At 60.4% G+C, this 17,840-nt stretch overlaps 1 protein-coding gene across 6 annotated transcripts; it reads right to left on the bottom strand.

Moving 5' to 3' along the window:
• Positions 1 to 1,430: 1,430 nt before the first annotated feature.
• AIRE (autoimmune regulator) lies at positions 1,431 to 16,795 on the bottom strand. 6 transcript variants are annotated; one of them, XM_074324441.2, is made up of 15 exons: positions 16,004 to 16,765; positions 15,258 to 15,432; positions 14,941 to 15,093; positions 14,516 to 14,590; positions 13,360 to 13,473; positions 12,202 to 12,344; positions 11,954 to 12,034; positions 10,972 to 11,087; positions 9,775 to 9,874; positions 9,122 to 9,304; positions 8,352 to 8,470; positions 8,115 to 8,235; positions 5,797 to 5,862; positions 2,984 to 3,214; positions 1,431 to 2,674 (listed from the first exon to the last, which is right to left on the bottom strand). In XM_074324441.2, the coding sequence occupies exons 1-15, from the start codon at positions 16,151 to 16,153 to the stop codon at positions 2,570 to 2,572; spliced, it is 1,932 nt and encodes a 643-aa protein (XP_074180542.2). In that variant the 5' UTR covers positions 16,154 to 16,765; the 3' UTR covers positions 1,431 to 2,569. The 6 variants fall into 6 exon arrangements, with proteins under 6 accessions (XP_074180542.2, XP_088650500.1, XP_074180535.2 ...); XM_088794374.1 differs by having other exon boundaries at positions 10,972 to 11,084; positions 16,004 to 16,762; XM_074324434.2 differs by having other exon boundaries at positions 1,431 to 2,523; positions 16,004 to 16,760.
• Between the last annotated feature and the right edge of the window lie 1,045 nt (positions 16,796 to 17,840).

Consider the following 17,840-nt stretch of genomic DNA (forward strand, 5'->3'; position numbering starts at 1 on the left):
GAAAGGGCCTGACCCTCGAAGGCATAGCCAAACGCGAGGCAGGACCCACGGACAGTCCTTTGCTGAAGGGACGCGCAGAATTTGTAATCCTAGGCCTGGAACAATTTTAACTTTGTTTTTCAAGTTCATTGCGGAAGCCGCAAGTCACCCTCACGCCCATTGGGCAGTGCTGGCCTTCCTGCTTTAGCTGAGGGTCCACTGAAAGGGGCCACTGGTTAAAATGCAGAATGGGATTAAGACGAACCCTAGCCGGCATTTATTTATTCATTACTTCGGTAAATATTTGCTGGCCCCTTGGAAAACTCTTGCACACCAGGCAGCGTTGAGGGGGGTGGGGGGGAACTGGGGCAGGACAGTGGCCTCTACCTTGGATGTTCAGGGGGGTCGCTCAGGCTGGGTGATGGAGACTTCTGAGCTAGGTTTCCGCCCCGCCCCTCCCCCCCATAGGGACCCAGTGTGGTCAGCAGAACAGACCCAGCCCTGGCAGACAGGGTGCCTGGTCACTGGTAGGAGAGTTCCCGTGAACCAAATCCAGGGCTGTGACAAAAGGCATCCACCCCTGGGAGCCCTGACTTCAGACTGCTTGTGGGGAAGGCCCAGACAGCTGCTTGGAGCCTTGGGGCTGGGAGGCGTGGCTAACCCTGAGCTGAGTGGTGACACCTGTGCGTTTGCTTTATGAACATTCAAGCTGATCACCTATGATTTGTGTAAGTCTCTTTATATGTAGTATGTTCTGATAAAATGTTTACTTAAAAAGATTCCACTGTCGGGGAGGGTGAGCGGCAGCCGGAGCTGTCAGTCAAAGAGGGCAGGGTTTCCTTTTCGGAAGGTGACTGAGTGCGGGCCCTCTGCTGTCCAGCTCGTACCCGTGGTTAGTAATTCTGGTGTACACTCACACCTCACTATGAAGGCAGAGCTCATGTAAAGCGTTCTTATCAGTAATAATTACGTAATAACTATAATGAAATAAAGAAGGCAAGTGTAATGCAGAGTCCCAGCTCCCGCTCCCCACACAAGGACACAGGGTATGGTGAGGCCAAAAAGGAACAACGGAGCCATAGACAGGGGAGTCATACCACTGTATGGCGGCGGGTTGAGACACAAAAGCAAACATCCACCAGTACCCCAATGAGGGGTCTTCCTGCACCCCCATCTCACTGGCAGTCGGGCGAGACACAGGAAGTAGTATCAACACGATCCATAATCCACATTCCACTTGCTAACCACACTTGCTAGCCGCAATCCGCCGTCCGCTTCTCTGCCAACCAACCAACCAACCCCTGAGTGTAGCCATGGCAGTTGTATCAGTGGCTAACAGCTAACTGCTTACAGCCGATGGCCATCTACTACCTGAGCCAGCACCTTTCCTCATGAGGTCGAGAGCCTGGAAACTGCTCGCTGGGACTCCATCCCTATAGCAAGAGAAAAATTTTTAAATATTTTTTCCCAAAAATACAATATTACATTTTGTAAAATATTTGGAAATAGTGGAGGAATGGGATTGGCAAGGAGAGGGGCGGGGCCCAGGAGATGGTGAGCGTGAATGCAGCCCACTTGCATTATTTAATGGTGACATGTACGGACGTAAGGAGGGACAAGTTCCGTGTCCGGACTAATTAGCATGAGTAAGGAACCACGTGTTACCCCTGGAGTAACTGATGTGCTGCTATGTTTTCTTGCTTTTCTTCTAGTTTTATTACGTGTGTGTGTGCCTGTGTATATTCTTAAAAATACACAGTTTTGTCATGAAAAGCTAAGTGGCAAATACAGTACGACTGGGCAAGGAAAGGCCACCAGAGCCTGTTGGATGGAAGCTCTCAGAGAAGACAAACAGTCTCTGGCTGTGATCTGGCCCATTTCCCTGAGAGCTCACGGCACAGGATACCTGGTGCCATGTAAGAAAGTACCCCCAAACATAGGGGCCCGAGACAGCAGGAAACATGTCTTATCTCATGGCTTCTGAGGGGCGGGGTTTGGGAGTGGCTCCTCTGGGTGAGTCTGGCTCTGGGTCTCTAACGGAGCAGCATCACTGGAGGCTCGACCGGGGTTGGAGGAGGTGCTTCTGGAATGGCACCTGTTCTCACAACGTGGCTTCCCCCAGAGTGAGCGACCAGACGAAAGCCACAACCTCAACTCAGGAGTCACACACGGCAGTCCAGCAGTTCTGTTCATGAGAAGCAAGCTCTTGAGTCCAGCCCACGCTGGAGGGGAGGGAGCAAAGCCCCACCGCTGGAAGAGACCAGTATCAAAGATGTGCCGACTTCTTTTAAAGCCCCCAGCAGCCCCTTCCGGGGAAGGTGTGAGCAAGGCCTGTCCAAGTCCTGGGGACACACCATGGACAGCAGGCTGGGGTGCGGGCAGGTCCGAGACGTTAGGTAGGCATACAGTCGGGGAGTGGGCAGAACCTCAGACCATGACAAGGAGGTTGGTTGAGCCTTGTTGTAGATGGTCTTGCTGGGCCATTTGTTCCATTGTCCTTTTAGATTGGTCAGAGTCCAGAATCTTCCTGTCCCTTGTCTAGAGCTGAAGGAAGAGATGGTGGGTCCCTCATTCAGCATTCTGCCTGTGGTCACCTGGCCACGCGCCTTCCCTGTGGTGCCCCTGCTGCAACTGTTTGTGGCATTGCCGGTGCAGACACTCTGCTTGCCACTCCAGAGAACAGATCTCCCGACCTCTGCAGGGGTGACAGAGGGGCGTGGGTTCCACCTGCTTCTCAGCTGGCTCTCCCGACCCCTCCACTGAGGTGGGGTCCCACCGGGCACGTGTACCGAGGCCTCAGAGCCACCCGACACTTGACCAGATGGGCATTTATGCCTGGAGAACTTCTAGAAGACTGTGGCATGTAACTTGGAGGAGCTCCCCGCCCACCTGTTCTGGCCTGGAGCTTGCCCCACCGGCTCATCCATCAGCCAAAAGGAAGACCTTCCCTGGGCTCCCACAACAGCCTCATCTGCCTGCCCCCAACTCCTGGCCTGTGGGTTACCAGGAGATGCAGGTGCTGCAGCCCAGGTACAGGGTCCCACAGCCAGCTGGCAGGGGACCTGCCCGGAGCATGGCACTCCTCTGGGCTCCTCACGGGGGAGTCGCTTGCGGGGCTCCTCTGGGAGGCAGGCGGCTGGACTTGGCTGGAAGCTGAATCTGGGGCTGGGAGCATGTGCCTGGAAGCCTGTTGTCTGGGGTTTGTCTTCGGCTCCTGGCTGCCTTTTCCATTTTGCTGTGGAGGATCAAGCAGGCACTTAAGTAGAGAGAGCAGGAAAATGGCCCCACGTCCCCTGCAGCCCCCACAAAGGTTTCCACTCTAGGCGAAGCATGGAAGGACACGCACACCTGGGGGTAGCGGCTCCAGTGGGGTCGCCGTGCAGTGATGGCTGGTTCTAGGGTGGTAACGGTGGAGAAGGGTCGGGTCTGTAAGATGTTTAGGAGGCCCAACCAAAGCGCCTGGGTGGGGGGGACGCTGGAGGGGCTGGGTCACTCTGGAGGGAGGGGCAGGCCAGCCAGGGCTGGAGGGCCTCTTTCTGGGGGTCCACATGGGAAGCCCACCCACTGCCCTGCCCCCCTGCACCCCTTTAGCTCTGGCTGGGTTGCTGCTCTGCCTGGTCCACCAGGCTACCCCTCTCGCCCTCTGCAATGAGGTCAGCTCCGCTGGAATGAGGTGAGCTGCTCACAGAGAACAGGGTACCCGGGTTCCACCTCTGAGGTAGGGAACACCACACTTGAATACGTGGAAGGACAAAGTGGTGTCCGTTCACCCACTCATTCATTCATTCATTCATTCATTCATTCATTCACTCATGCACTCATGGACAGCACTGCTGAGACCGGCAGGCCGGGCCTTGGGGCCGGTGGCAACTCCACCCAGCCCACGGGGCTCACGGCCCGGCCACTCTGCCCGTCTGCTCATGTGCACGGCTGGCAGCTGACTGTTGCTGTGAAGTGCATTTGCCTTTCGGAAGTCATGCTTGTTCCGTTACTGAGAACTTAATCAGAATGGCAGGACAACGTGCAGAGGACGAATAGCCTGGAATCCCCTCTGCCGCACACTGTGTGCATTGTTCAGCGTTTCCTTCCAATATGTACACATGTCCACATACATACTCATATCTATATGCATATGTGCATATTCTCTTTTTACGTATGTGCTCCCTCTCAGTGGCCTGTCCCTAGGATCCCTACTGGCTTCCCAGAGGGGACTCTCAGAGTCCCACGAGAATTAACGGAGGTGTGGTCTCTCCAAACTGTCCTCAGAGCAGCAGGTCAGCAGTCAAATGACAGGCATGTGAGGTGCACGTCCAGCCCAGCTCAGGTAACCAGCCAAGAGCCAGGCGGCTTCACTAGCTTGAGTCTAACTGCGTCCAGAGTATTGTCTTGTTCTGGGCGCCCACCCCCCATCCACAGACACACCGGCCCCTCCCAGCACGCTCTCACCCCCGCCCTTGTCCTGCCTTCTGCTTCACAGCGGTTATTACCCTGTCTGAGGCTACAGTCCTCTTGTGTGTGACCTGTCCCTCCACCGGAATATCCCTCCAGACCCCGTGCCTGGCAAAATGCTCAGCTTACAGAGGACCTACAGGAAGCTTTGTTGAGTGAATGAATGAGGGTGGCATGGACTGTGAAGCACCAAGGCAAGGAAATCTGAGCAGAGAGCACCATTGTGCAAAGGCCCTGGGGCAGGGAGGAGCTTGGACCTTTGAGGAACAGAGAGGGGCAGGGCACAGTGGGGCCAAAGGCAGAGGTGGGTGGGTCTCGGGCACAGGTGGCACCGGGCAGAGTGGGGTGTGATGTCTGTGTCTCATCTCGCTGTGACTCCTGTTCATGGCATTTCTCTGCTATTACGGCGAGTTCTTAGCCAGCCGGCTCAGCCTACACGTCAGGCACCAGAAACGCAGGGGTTCAAACATCCCAAAATAAACACACACCCCTGGAGAGCACGTCAAACCACACAAAAGTGACTTTAATTTCAGCACACATGCTGGCTCGTGTCACCGCAGACGGGCTGTGTTTACAAGCCAGTGTTGCCAGCACTTGGAATTTTCCAGGTCCTCTTGGCACTAACCTGGACACTTCCAGGGGTGCGGGAGTGCGTCCCCTGTCCCTCTCGGAGCAGAGTCACAATGAGCAGGAGCACTCAGGTCCACCCATGTGGGGGTGGGGCCTGCTCTCACTCAGCCCCTCCCCCTGCGCTGCGGTGGCCCCTCCCGTATCAGGAGGGGAAGGTGGGCGCCTCTGCCAGCGGGCGGGACATGCTCTGGATGGCCCACTGTAGGATGCCATCAAAGGAGTGCTGTGGGACAGAGCAGAGCGAGGGCGCTGGGGACCTGGGTCTGGGAAGGGCTGGAGGAGTGGACCTCCTGTCAAAAGAAGATGGGCCCCTAAAAGCCACATTTTCTTCCCAGAGATTCTAGTTGCTCGTCTTCGGGTCGAGGAGTGGCAGATCCACAAAGGGCCCAGGTTCGGGTGCCCACCCCACACTGGGGAAAGTCGTGGCCTCCGAGTTACGCTTTGGGGGCCATAGTGCTGGCTCTGCAGCCATGTCCAGGCCCTGGGACCTCTGGGCAGGCTAGAAGGGGGAGTGGCTCAGGGCTCCTTAGTGTGTTTGTACACTCAGGGCTCCTGCGCGTGTGCGGAGGGGTCAGCGCCATCCTGGAGTGTGTGGCCCTGTGCTGCATGGAGTGCCCGGGGCCAGGTGTCCTAGGCCCCTGGTGGTGGCTAGGGTGCTGGCTGCCCTGGGGCGGGAATGGGGGGAGCAGTACAGCAGGAGGAGAAGGGCAGGTGCAGGCCCAGCCAGGTGGTAGTTACCTCACTCAGGAGGGACTCCAGGTCATCCCGGTGCAGAACAGGCTCGTGACCAGAATCGTCCCCTGCCTGGAACCGAGGAAAGGGGAGGTCAGCCCAACTTGCACACCCCCGCTGGGATATCCCATGGCAACAGGGCTCCCCACAGAGGCAGCAGGAGCTGGGGGGGGGGGGGGCTGGTGCCAGGGCAGTGGGGGAGCTGCAGGTGCTTCTCTAGGGGGTGGGGGGGTGAGAACTGAATTCTAACACCTCGCTCCTTCTGGGGGTGGTGGGCACAGGCGAACTTGGGGCATGAGCAAGCTTGGGGTGGCCTGCCCAGGGCCCTGCACCTCAGGAAGCTGGCTGCCCCAGGCCCCCCAGGCCTGCCTGCCTCCACACACTGTGTGTGGCCCTCTGGGGAGTGGGAGGCAACTCAGAGAACCCTGCCACTGATGGAAAACGGAGGCCCAGAGAGGAAAGTGCCTGGTCCACTGCCAGCCACTCAACCAGCCAACAAGCATGGCCAGGGCCAGCCATGCCCTTGGGCGAGGGGCCAGAGCGGGCAATGAGGCTGCCACCAGGAGGGACAACAGAAGGCTGTTCTAAGTGGAACCCTGTGAAATTGCCAGGTTTGTAGCTCAGAACAGCCAAATGTCAGCACCTCCAGCTGGGTAGGCCTGATAAACACAGGCCCTGCCCAGGGCCCAGCAGCCCTAGGTGCTGGGATCAGGCGCACTGCCCCAGGTGTACAGAGGCCTCAGGAAAGGGTCTGGGGCCACACCCACAGGCATGTGACTACACCTTGGGAAGGGGGCCAGAAGAGGGGCAAGGGGGGGGGCCACTTTTTACTTCAAAATGGCATCACGTTTTACATCAAATGAAAAGAAAGGGGCCTTTGCTGTTACGAGAAAAGAACCCAGGTCTCAATAAAGCATCTTCTGGAGGGAGGCACCCCCTCCCTGGAGACCTCCGTGAAGGCTTCCTGGAGGAGAAGCCATGTCAGGGGGCTTGGGGACCCTGAGAGAGGCTTCCAGCCAGAGCAGGACTCCCGCAGCTGTGAGCCCCCCTCATGGGCGGGGCCTTGATGCAGTGTCTGGGGTACCCTGTCTCCCACACAGTGTGTCTGCGAGCCTCAGGCTCGGCTAAGAAGCAGGATGGGCATGGATGGGGTGAGGACTTGTCACCCCCATGGGGCCCCCAAAGATTCCTCTGGGGCAGGGACGTGGTCAGGAAGGCCTCTGTGTAGGGCAGCCAAGGCGAGCGATGCCACACTGTGGGGGCTCCTGACTGGGGACACACGGGACCCCACCCCTCCTCCAGGATGTGAGGGAGCCCTGGGTGACTCACTCACAGCTGGGGCCCTGGCCAAGTGAGGACCGAGAGTTTCTTCTCTCCAGGAACTCCTGGCACTGGATGGGGCAGGACGGGGTGGATGGGGGTGTGGACGGAGGAGGGGTTCTAGGGAAAGGAACCTCACAAGTGGTCTGATCCTCACTTCCTATCTGGGCAGGCCCTGGCGGGTAGTCTGGCCCCAGGCATCTAACTTCCTCAGCAAAAGGTTTATCTTTGCCTTAAGCAGCCCTGTCCCTCGTTCCTGTGTGTCTGGCTTCACACACCTTTGACATGCCTTTCAGACCCTCCTCCTAAGACTTAACCACCCTCCAGAGAGCAAATGAGCTTAACAACCTGTAACCCCACCTTGCGCTCTCCCGTCCCCATGTACCCTTCCTGACGGCACCGCCTTCATCTCAGATGCATAAAAGAAACTGCAATTGGCAGAAGCATTTATCTCAGTCTGTTGAGACCTTATTTCTGAGGCATATCTTCTGTTTACCTCCAATAAATTTTTATAAAAATTCTATACAGGTTTGGACTTTCTTACCTGGACAGGGGTGAAAGCAGACTCAGTGAGATTAGGCTGTGTGTGTGTGTGCGTGTGTGTGTCCCTCGGTCATCGCCTGCGCTTGCTCATCCCCAGTGCGGGGCTTCCCTCCGCTCGCTAGGTCACCCCACCCCTCACCGCTAGGTCACCCCACCCCTCACCGGGGCAGCAGAGCTCGGTGCACAGCACTCCCCGGGCTTGGGGAGCGGCGCTGGGGGCTAGAGAAGCTCTGGGCACAGACGTGCAGCCAACTTCCTATCACTACCGTTCAGGTGTGTTTCCTTTTTAAATACATTAACCAAAAAAAAGTCGACTTAAACAAAAACACTGCATATAAATAAGGACCACACGGTTGGGGATATAGTTCGAACCCGCGAAGCTGGAGCGGGAGCCTCCCCTCGAGATGGGCTCCCCCACCTCCCAACCCCACGTGGCCCTCCTTCCCCACGGCTGCACTGACCTTGGCAGGTCCCGGTGCCTGGCGCGCGGAGCTCGGGGCGGGCGCCCCCTCCCCTGGAGCCGGAGCCGGAGCAGGAGTCGGGGCGGGGTCTCCCGAGCAGGATCTGCAGCGCAGGACGGCCCTGCGCACAGAAGACAGGCTGCGGGCTGCCCGGGCTCGGCCAGGGGGCGTGGAGGGGTCTTTCCTGTAGCCGCGGGGGCCGCCCCCCCACCCCGCTTCCCCTGACGTCGCACTCACCCCGGCCTGGCCCCTGCGGGAAAGTGGCAGCGCCAGTGGAAGGCGGCAGCGCAGTGAGCGCACCGCAGCGCATCCGCGCCGTCCCCGCACACTCCGCACCGCGCGCCGGACGTGGGGCCCTGCAGAGCGGACACAGCTGTGACCCGGGGCTAGCAAAGGGGTGCAACCCACCCTGCGCCTTCTGCACCGCCCCAGGGACCCCACTGGGGCTGGACGTCGGGGAGGGGCGTTCGTAAGGCCCCGCGGTTTGGGGATCCAGCCTCAGGAAGTCAGGGGCGCCCTGCACCTTAGGGCTGCAGCCCAGAGAAACCAGGTGCCCCGACCCGCTCCCCCTTAGTGGGCCCCTTACCCCCTTTAGAGCTGGTCCATGAGTCCCCGGAATGGCCCGCCCCAAAGGAGGCGGGAGAAGCTGGGGGACCTGGGTGCTCTCCAACATCCCATCCCGGCTATTGTCCTGCCTCTTTTTGGGGTGGGGATTTCAGGAATGAGGAGAGAATGCCTCACCCCTGCTGGAATCCCTCCGGGAGCCCCCACCTTGTCCTGGGTGCTCCCCATAGCACCCAGCTGCGTGCCTCCCTCCAGCTTCTTCCCACCTGACGCCCCACGGCCAATCTGGCTGCTCTGTCATAGGCCTCCGTGGAGTCCTGCCCCCTCACCCCCATCAGACTCCTACCCACTTTCCCCGCGCCACTCTCCTGTTTCAGGTTTGCCTGACTGCCCTGCAGGCCCTGAGCTCCCCGAAACCAACTACCAGACCCCAGCCCCCTGACCTGCTGCTCCTCGGGGCCCACACATAGTAGGGGGCGCAGGGCCGAGGGGTCCAGCGTGGATAGGGGGGCCGCGGAAGGTGGGGCCAGCGGGTGCTTGTAGGTGACAGCAGTGTGCATCCCAGCTGGAGTCTCCTTGGGCAGTCCCCTCGCCTCCTCTCCTGCCGACCTGAGTCCCAGGATGACCTGGAATCAGAGTCAGTGCTTGTGGTGCGGCAGGGGGCCTATCCAGCACCACCCAGGGAGGTAGTGACTATTGGGGTCCTGGGAGGAACCCCACAGTGGGTCAGACAGGGCTTGGTAGTCTCAGCTCTGGTCATCAGCCTGCGACCCTTTCCCCATCTAAAGACAGGGTGCTCTGGGGCTTCCGGCTGTCAGAGTAAACCCAGGGTCTACACCCAGGCATGTGTCATAGCCTTCATGTTGTTGCTGCAACAGACACTGCAAACATTTGGGGAAACATTATCAGTGCCCAAAGTGCGTTCCCTGTGTTGGGCAGAGCCAAGGCCCCCAGTCAGAGCACTGAGAAACGGGCCATGTGGCTGGGCTGAAGTGAGGGTGCACTGCTCACTGGCTGGGGCAGGACTGACCCACAGGAGTGGCCAAAGGGCAGTATTCCAGGCAAGCAGAGAGCCTGGGGCTGGGCCTGTGCTTACCGGTGTCTCGGCAGGCAGCTCCGGGGGCCACGGCTGCTCGGCCCGGGGCAGGTCTCTCTGGACTCCTCCCTGGAGGCAGCTGGAGCACCTCCAGGTACCACTGCTCGTGTCACCAGCCAGGGGCATGCAGGGCAAGACAGGGGGACGATAGAGTCCCAAAGCCACAATGCAGGGGAGGCCTGAGGGCTCCTCCAGGTCACCCTTTCCTTTTACAGATGGGGAAACTGAGGCTCACGCAGGAAGTGGGCAGAGTCACAATGGAAGGGCCTGCCTGACCAGTCAGCAGGAGAGCCCAGAACGCCCAATATTTACCCCTGGTGGGGTGGCTCTCACCAGAGTGGTCAGTGTCCCCTTGAGTGCTCCTCTGATGAACCCCCAAACTGCCTAACACTGCACCTGCAGCAGCCATGCCTGGCTCTCACTGGCCTGGCCTGCAGGGGGGACTTGCTAGGTTGGGGTTTATATCCCGAGATCCACCTCCTTCCATAAGGGGGCGGGTGCCCAGCAGAAAGGAGCCCGTCATGTGCCAGAAGGAAGAGAATGGAAGAATGACAGATGATCAGGGCAGGGGAAGGGTGGGGGAAGCAGCATGACGACCCTGGTTGAACCCGATTGCTTTGTGCCAAAGCATCTGAGGCTCAGAGAGATGTGAGCAGGTCAAGGTCACACAGAAAGCAAGTGGGCAGGGCCAGGGCTGGACTCCACCCATGCTGTTCCCGCAGACCACCACGACCTGTGGGCACTGTTGGGGAGACAGGGCTCTGTCGGTGGGCCAGGGGAAGGGGCGCCAGGAGGCAGACTGGCCCTTGGGGTGCAGCCCTGTGGCCTCTGTGCTCCTCAACCCCGACTTGCGGTTGAACTGTGCTTGGGGTCGGGGGTCAGCTGCTTGCGGGAGATTAGCCCGCAGTGTGGGGTGAGATGGGGCAGGCTGGCCACTCTTTGCCTCGGGCCTCCATTCTGCTTTGCCACCCTCAGGGGCCTGTGGCCAGGCTGGAGGGGACACTGTGGTCACACAGGGAGGTGGATGGATGGAGCCCAGGCCCCAGCTCCACTGCCCAGTGACCTGAACCAAGCCCCCCCTCCCCACCAGTCTTCACTTCCCATCCGTAGACTGGAAAGGCTTCTGGGCGTCCTCCCACTCAGGGTCAGTGAGTAGAGGCCCCGCGAAGCCGGCGGATGGGCGGTGCGGAGGCTCACCTGGGAATCTCCCGGAGTGGTGGGGACAGGCAGGCCAGGTGGAAGGCCCGGGGGCAGCCGTCACAGCAGATGAGCTCCCCGCCGTCGCGGCACACTGCACACTCATCCTCGTTCTTCTGACACAGGAAGAGACGGCGTCCTCTGGGAGACGGGGGATGGGGCCACGCCCTCCCGAGAGCCCCAGAACAGCGCCCCTCTTGGCTGCTGCCTGCTCCTGGGGCCCCCCAGACCGCGTTCACCTCCACACATGTCCTGGTACATCCCTCTTGGGAAGAACAGGCTTTCTCGTGGGCACCTGTGCCCCAGGAGGTCCCTCAGCTGCACGCACACAGCCACGCTGCCCTTCCTCATGGGGCAGCAGCCGGGCAGGCCCGGTGCTGTTCCTGTTGGCCCAGCCACCTGCTGTCCCCTCCACACAAGCCCTCCTGCTGTGCCCTTGTCTGCGTGGCACCCACCATGCCCTCCTGGATGCTGCCTCCTCCAGAAGCCCCTGGGCTGCCAGGCTGGGCAGCCTTGCACAGCAATGAGCACACTCATGCCAGTCCCCTGGACCCCGCCAGCTGGGAGCAGGCCCGGGTGCCGCTGGCTCCTGGGTGCCTGGCTCAGCTCAGTGCCTGGGACGGTTCTGCCTCATTAAGAAACGGTGCTGGGAGCCCAAGGACGCGCTTGACACTTGGGCGCCTGGCTTTCAGCAGGGGCCACTGCTCCACCCATGGGCCAACTGTGAGACGAGGGACAGATGGCACCTGGACGAAACACCACGACTTTAAAAGCCCAGGAGGATTCACTCTCCTTGACTTATTTGAATTTTTAAAACTGCGTTATCAGAACAAGATACTATTAAAAAAAGAACTCCTCCCTGTGGAGAGAAGCCTAGGCCTTGTCCTGCAGTCTTTGGAGTGAGTGACCTGGACAAGCAGCCAAGTGGCAGGACCGGCGGAGGGGTCGTGGGGTGAGGGGCACCTCCGTGTCTGGGCGTTACCTGGTGGAGGTGGGGCTCGCTGGGGAGGGAAGGAGGGGCTGGGCCCCTGCCCTGCTGACCTGCCCTCGGGTCCCCTCCAGCCTGCAGGGGAGAAAAGAGGGTCACCAACAGGGGCTGCAGCCTGGCAGGGACCCCCATCCCCAGTAGAGCTCCTGGCCCAGCGGGGACGCTGCTGCTGTTCTGGGTGCTGGTGGAGGGGGCAGGACGGTGCCAAGGGGCCTCCCTGGGGGGGTTGGGACAACACTTACAGGGGAAGCAGCCTGGGTCCCCTTGGCTCGGACCAGGGTCTTCAGGCCACCACCACTGCGAGCCTTGTTCTTCCCCGCACCGGGGTCTTCAAACTTGCTGGGTGTGTAAACACCCCCAACCTGGATGCACTTCTGGGCACCACCTGGGAGGAGACACTGACTGGCTTGGCCGCCTGCCCAGCTGGCCCTGCTGGGCCGCACTGCAGGCCCCAGGCCCGTGGCCAGGTGAGCTCTGCACCTGGGTGCTTCTCCCCACCTGCCCCCACTCAGGTCTGGGGCCAGGGGCCTGGGCACAGGAGGGCTCTCTGCTGGGGGACTGTACTGGGTGAAGCATGTTTCCCCCAGATTCATGTCCTTGAAATATCAGAATGGGACTTTAGTTGCAGGTAGCGTCTTTGCAGATAGAATTAGTTAAGACAGGCTCACACTGAACCCTACGTCCAATGGCTGGTGTCTTTATGAGAAGAGATAACAGAAAGACAGATGGAAGACACCCTGTGACAATGGGGGCAGAGGCTGGAAACAGGCAACCAGGGAGCCAGCAGCCACCAGGAGCTGGGAGACGCAAGGAGATATTCTGCTCTCCAGTCTACCGTGGGAGCGTGGCTTTGCCGACACCTCGAATTTGGAATTTCTGTTGCTTTAAGTTGCTCAGTTTGAGGCAATTTGTCATAACAGCCCAGGGAACTAAGGTGGGGTCCTTGGGCCCATCCCTGGTGAGAGCCCAAGGCCCACAGCAGCTCCCAGGGCCAGCTGGTCCTCAGCAAAGCCAGCCGGAGCCCAGCACAGAGAGTGCAGGAAGGCGGTGCTGGGGTGCTACAGACTGTCCTGCCGAGAGAGTGGCCCCCCAGAGGGTCCGAGCAGCGCAGCCATGCCCGAAGACCAGACCCCGTGAGCAAGGACGTTCGTTCTCAGGGCGTGAGCGCAAGCTGGAAGGGCTCATCCAAGTGGACGGAAGTGATCCAGGATGCGGCCATGGACCGCTGGCCTCTCGGAAGTCCCCAGGCCTGCGCGTCCGGGAGCCGCTGCCCCCTTGCGGGCCCTCAGAGCCCTGCCCCTCCAGAGCCAGCAGAACCACTGGCTGCCCACTGTCCTGTCTGCTCTGGGGCCACCAGAGAGCTAAGGGGGTCATGGGCTCAGGGGGCTTGTGCCGTCTACCTGACTCAAACACCTGCTGGATGAGGATGCCCTCCACGGCCCCACGGGCTCCTGGGACGTCCCCAGAGGACACAGCCACAGCTCTCTGGACCGAAGCGGACATGGTCTGGATTCCTGGGGAAGGGAGCACCAGATGGTGGTCAGCAATTGGGGTGATGTCCCCTGAGCACCTCCTGTGTGGGGGCAGTGAGGACCGAGGGTCCAGGGCAATGGGATCCTTCTTTCCTTCCACTAGGGCAGGTCTCAGAGGAGGCCGGCCCCTCACACAGACAGGCAGAAAGCCCTGTGTCAGAGCAGAGAGAGTGTGAGGATGAGGGGTGAGGAGTGTGGTGTATGTGTATGTGTGTGATGTGTGTGTGAGTGTGTGTGTGATATGTGTGTGTGAGTATGTGTGTGTGATATGTGTGTGATATGTCTGTTGTGTGTGTGGTGTGTGTGTGTGTGATGTGTGTGATATGTGTGTGATATGTGTGGTATGTGTGTGATATGTCTGTGTGTGATGTGTGATGTGTGTGTGTGTGTTGTGTGTGTGGTGTGTGTGATATGTGTGTGTGAGTATGTGTGTGTGATATGTGTGTGATATGTATGTGTGATGTGTGTGTGTGATATGTGTGTGATATGTCTGTTGTGTGTGTGGTGTGTGTGTGTGATGTGTGTGTGCGGTGTGTGTGATATGTGTGGTGTGTGTGCTATGTCTGTTGTGTGTGATGTGTGTGTGTGATGTGTGTGATGTGTGTGTGTGTGATATGTGTGTGATATGTCTGTGTGTGATGTGTGTGTGTGTGTGCTGACTGAACGTGGCGGGCAGGATGAACAGGGCCCCCTAGGACATGGCCCCGGGGGCTGTGCAGGGAGGGAGCAGAATACCCAGGACCTGCTCCCAGGTCAGTACCCGGTGAGCACAGGAGGTCTCTGGTGTCCCGTGTCCCGGGGCAGGGAGGGGACCAAGGAGGCTTCTCTGGAGGAAGCAGAGTTGAGCTGGCCATTGGATGGGCACAGGAGAGGTGACCCAAGGCGTGCCCTCTTTCCCGGGTGTGGCTTTGGGGTGAGACTCCAGGGCAGCATGGTCCCAGGTGCCAGGACAGGCCCTTGGAGGGCAGGCCACAGGTGGAACCCCTGACCCTGGCCTAGGAGCAGGAGCCTGGGGCCTACTCACCGTTCCCCAGTGGGAGGCGCTGTGGCTCGGCAGCGGTCTCCGGCTTCTTGTGGGGCTTGGCCTTCGCTTGAGAGCCTGCAGGGGAGGTGCGGCTGCAGGCCCTCCTCTCTGCCAGGGCCAGTCCACAGGCAGGATGGAGAGTGGGGAGGGGTGTCTGCCCTGCTCCTGTGGGTTCCCTCGCTTCACTGGGCTCTGGTGTCCACATCAGTGAAAAGTGACACCCACCTGTCTACTTCATGGCCCCTGGGACAACATCCAGTGTGTGCAGTTAACACCCCCAGGGGACCTCTGCTGCCCCCACTAGGCTGGCTCTGGCTGATCTGGTGGGGCAGACGCTCCTGGAGCCAGCTGGAGGGCATGTGGTGGGGGCAGCGGCGGCCTTCCCGGGGTGGTCTGTGACCCAGCCGGCTCCTCAAATTGCATACCTGGGCTGGGGGCACCCCTTGGGGACAGGGCTGCCGGGGCCGTCCGCGGCTCCTCCAGGACCTTCCTCTTGGTGGGGGGTCTGGGCAGGGGCACTGCAGCCTTGGGGCCAACGGGCGGCTTTCTCCCCTTCCGGGGCTGGCTGAGGTCCACATCTGCAGGGCGTGAGAAGGAGCCGGGCCTGGCCTCCAGCCTTTGCCTCTTAAAACTCAAGGTGGTCCTGGGTGATGTGTAGGGGCTCCCTACCGCCCCCCAGACATACACACCCCTTCCCTTGTACAGTCCCGCCCGGCCCCAGCCCCCAGCCCCGCGCCCCCACCTTTAGGGAAGCTGTGTAGGATGGGCTGTAGCCGGGCGTATCTCTCCAGGTTGAAGTCCTTGAAGAGAACCCTCCAGAAGTCCAGGATGACGGCTGTGTCTCGGGTCAGGAGCCAGGAGAGGAGCGCGTGGAAGGCCTGTGGGCAGCCCTCCTTCTCTGTCAGACGCAGCGTCTCCTGAAGCAACAGCAGGAAGTGGGGGCCCTGCCTGGAGCCTCCCTGGTGCGCCGCCCTTCCTGCCACCTCTACTGGGGGACTGGAGGGCGGATGCCAACCCGAGCCCTGGGCACCGTGCCTGTCTCTTGGCTTGGGGCAGGCGTGGGAATAGCATGTGGGTGTTGGGGAGAGGGCGGCCCACTTGGAACTCATGTTAGGGGACCATGCTCCTGGCTTGGACAGAGGCTTGGGGACGCTGGGAGGGGCATTGCCGATCTGGGTTGGGGGCGGACCTGGAACTTGTCCTGGGACCTTCTCCTCAGCTGGTGATTGGGGCAGTGGGGACCCGGCCAGCTCTAACTCGGCTTGGAGATCGTCCCCCTGGCTCGTAGGTGGGGCAGGGAGGGGATAGCTAGGGTCATTGGGGGCGGCGGCGTGTCGGGGGTGGGAGAGTTGGGAGGGGCGGGGCTGGGGGCGGGTCCATCTGGAACTCAGCTTCCCCATCTACCCCCCCCCACCACCACCCCCAGCCCCGCTCCTGGGAGGGGGGAGGGGAAGGCTACCGGCGAGTGGGGTCTGGGTTGGGGCCCACCTGAAACTTGTCCTCGGGAACCACGTCGCGGTCGGCTAGCGCGTGCAGCAGCGGAAAGGCGCTGTCCACGGCCACGGCGATCTCAGTGCGGTGCAGCCTCAGGAGACGGCGCAAGGCCGCGTCCCCGCCCGCCCGGGCCTCTCCCGCCATCGCGGGGTCTGGAGCGTGGGTCTAGGGGCCCCCTTTCCCTGCCTGGGGCGCGGCCTCGGAGCGCCGGCGGACTTGTGGGATGTCTGGGCCGTGTCTGCCGCCTGGTCCTCGCGATCCCCAGCCCCGTCGGGCACCTGGGCCAGCGCACCTGGGCGGGCACTTCCGCGGAGCTGAGCGCTGCCGCTGCCGGGTGCCCTGTTATACTGGACTCCCCACGGAAAGAGCAAAGGCCGTGCTGCCCCAAAGCCAATCAGGCCCGGGGGCTTCCAGAGGGGCAGGACTGGGACTTCCCGTAACCGAGTGAGCCGGCCCATGCCCCACCTGCCAGCGGGTTGTTGGCCTTTCTTTGCTTTGTAAAGGAAACTTCTGAACCAACTCTCCCGGTCCCCGCACTCATGTGGACCAGGTCTCATGAAAGCAAAGCCACTTCATGTCACATCTAATGGCACCTGCTGGGCCAGCGGCTCTGAAACTCCCACACAAAGGCACCGAGGGGCACCGGGGCACGGTGCTGTGGCTTTAGGGGTGACCAGTGAATGTCGCCCCCGGCAGGCAGCTCAGCGTCCCTCTCCTTTGGGCATCCTCCTCCTCTAAGGTCACTGTGCACCTGGTAGGTTTTTTCCCCCCATTGGCTGAACTGACATTGGGAGACGCGTTAGCTGTAGGACGATGGTTTAAGGGGAATTTAAAACTGCCAGGAAGATCAGTCTTCCCTTTTTTACAGCGGTGAAACCCTTGCAGGTGTGCCTGTGCCATCGAGCTGGGACGGACCGCGGCCTGCGTCACCAGCTGCTTCAAGATTAGCGAAGAGGCTCCTGTAGAATTCCGGACTTTCCCGCAGGCGGGGTTTCCATGGCAGTCCCTTACTGCAGGTGCCCTGCCAGCCTGTGTGGAGGGGGCCCCCCGGCCACGGGCTGAGCCTCAGTTTCTCCATGAGGCACTGATGCAGCAATGAGCCTGCGCTTGGTAGGCCATCTCTAGCCTCTGTCCTCACCTGCAAGGCAGCAGGCAGGGTTATTTCATTTGTCAGGCACCACCCACAATGCATTCAGCAGTCCCTGTAATGACCACTTTGCAAACGCATGATTCAATTTCAGAACTGCCCTGTTGGGTCAGTGCTATTATTATCCCTGTTCTACAGATAAAGGCTGAGGCACAGAAAGGTTAAGGAACTTGACCAAAGTCACACAGCAAGCACACGGCCTTGGATGGGTGGTGTCTCGGTCCATGCTCACAGCACGCAGGACACTCCTGGGGTGCCCAGGTCATGTCACACATACCACATGCAAAGATGGGGAAATGCTTCCCGTGTGACGTACTCAGAGGTCAGGGAGGGGTGAGGTCCCAGTGGCAGGCAGGGACTAGAGGGGCCCCGCCCCTCAGCTGCTTGGCCTTGGCCCCTCAGAGGAGCCTGGACACTGTGAGCCTCTCCCTTTGCCCCAGACAGAGGCTTCAGTCTCTGTGGCTCCGCTGAAAGGGCTAGGCTCCCAGGAGTCAGGCTGACCTCAGGGGACTTGAAACACCAGCCAGGCCTCAGCTGGAGAAGCAGGTCAGGGGGACCCTGACCCCCGGCCCCTGAGGACTTCCCAGCTGGTGGAGCATCAGGGGAGTCCCAGTCTCCTGGTGACACTTTCCCCGGACTCGAGTGCCTCTTGGCCAGGTGACCCTCAGTTTCCCTGTGAGAGGT

The sequence above is a fragment of the Rhinolophus sinicus genome, chromosome 17 (genome assembly GCF_057876585.1).
Source record: "Rhinolophus sinicus isolate RSI-liver-muscle chromosome 17, RSI-T2T, whole genome shotgun sequence".
Classification (NCBI taxonomy): domain Eukaryota; kingdom Metazoa; phylum Chordata; class Mammalia; order Chiroptera; family Rhinolophidae; genus Rhinolophus; species Rhinolophus sinicus.

Coding starts and splice junctions, on each gene's coding strand:
- AIRE (XM_074324441.2), bottom strand. CDS start 16,153: ATGGCGGGAGAGGCCCGGGCGGGCGGGGACGCGGCCTTGCGCCGTCTC. Junction 15,433..16,003: donor TTCCCGAGGACAAGTTTCAG/GTGGGCCCCAAC, acceptor CTGTTGCTTCAG/GAGACGCTGCGTCTGACAGA. Junction 9,875..10,971: donor CCACTCCGGGAGATTCCCAG/GTGAGCCTCCGC, acceptor TGACACGAGCAG/TGGTACCTGGAGGTGCTCCA.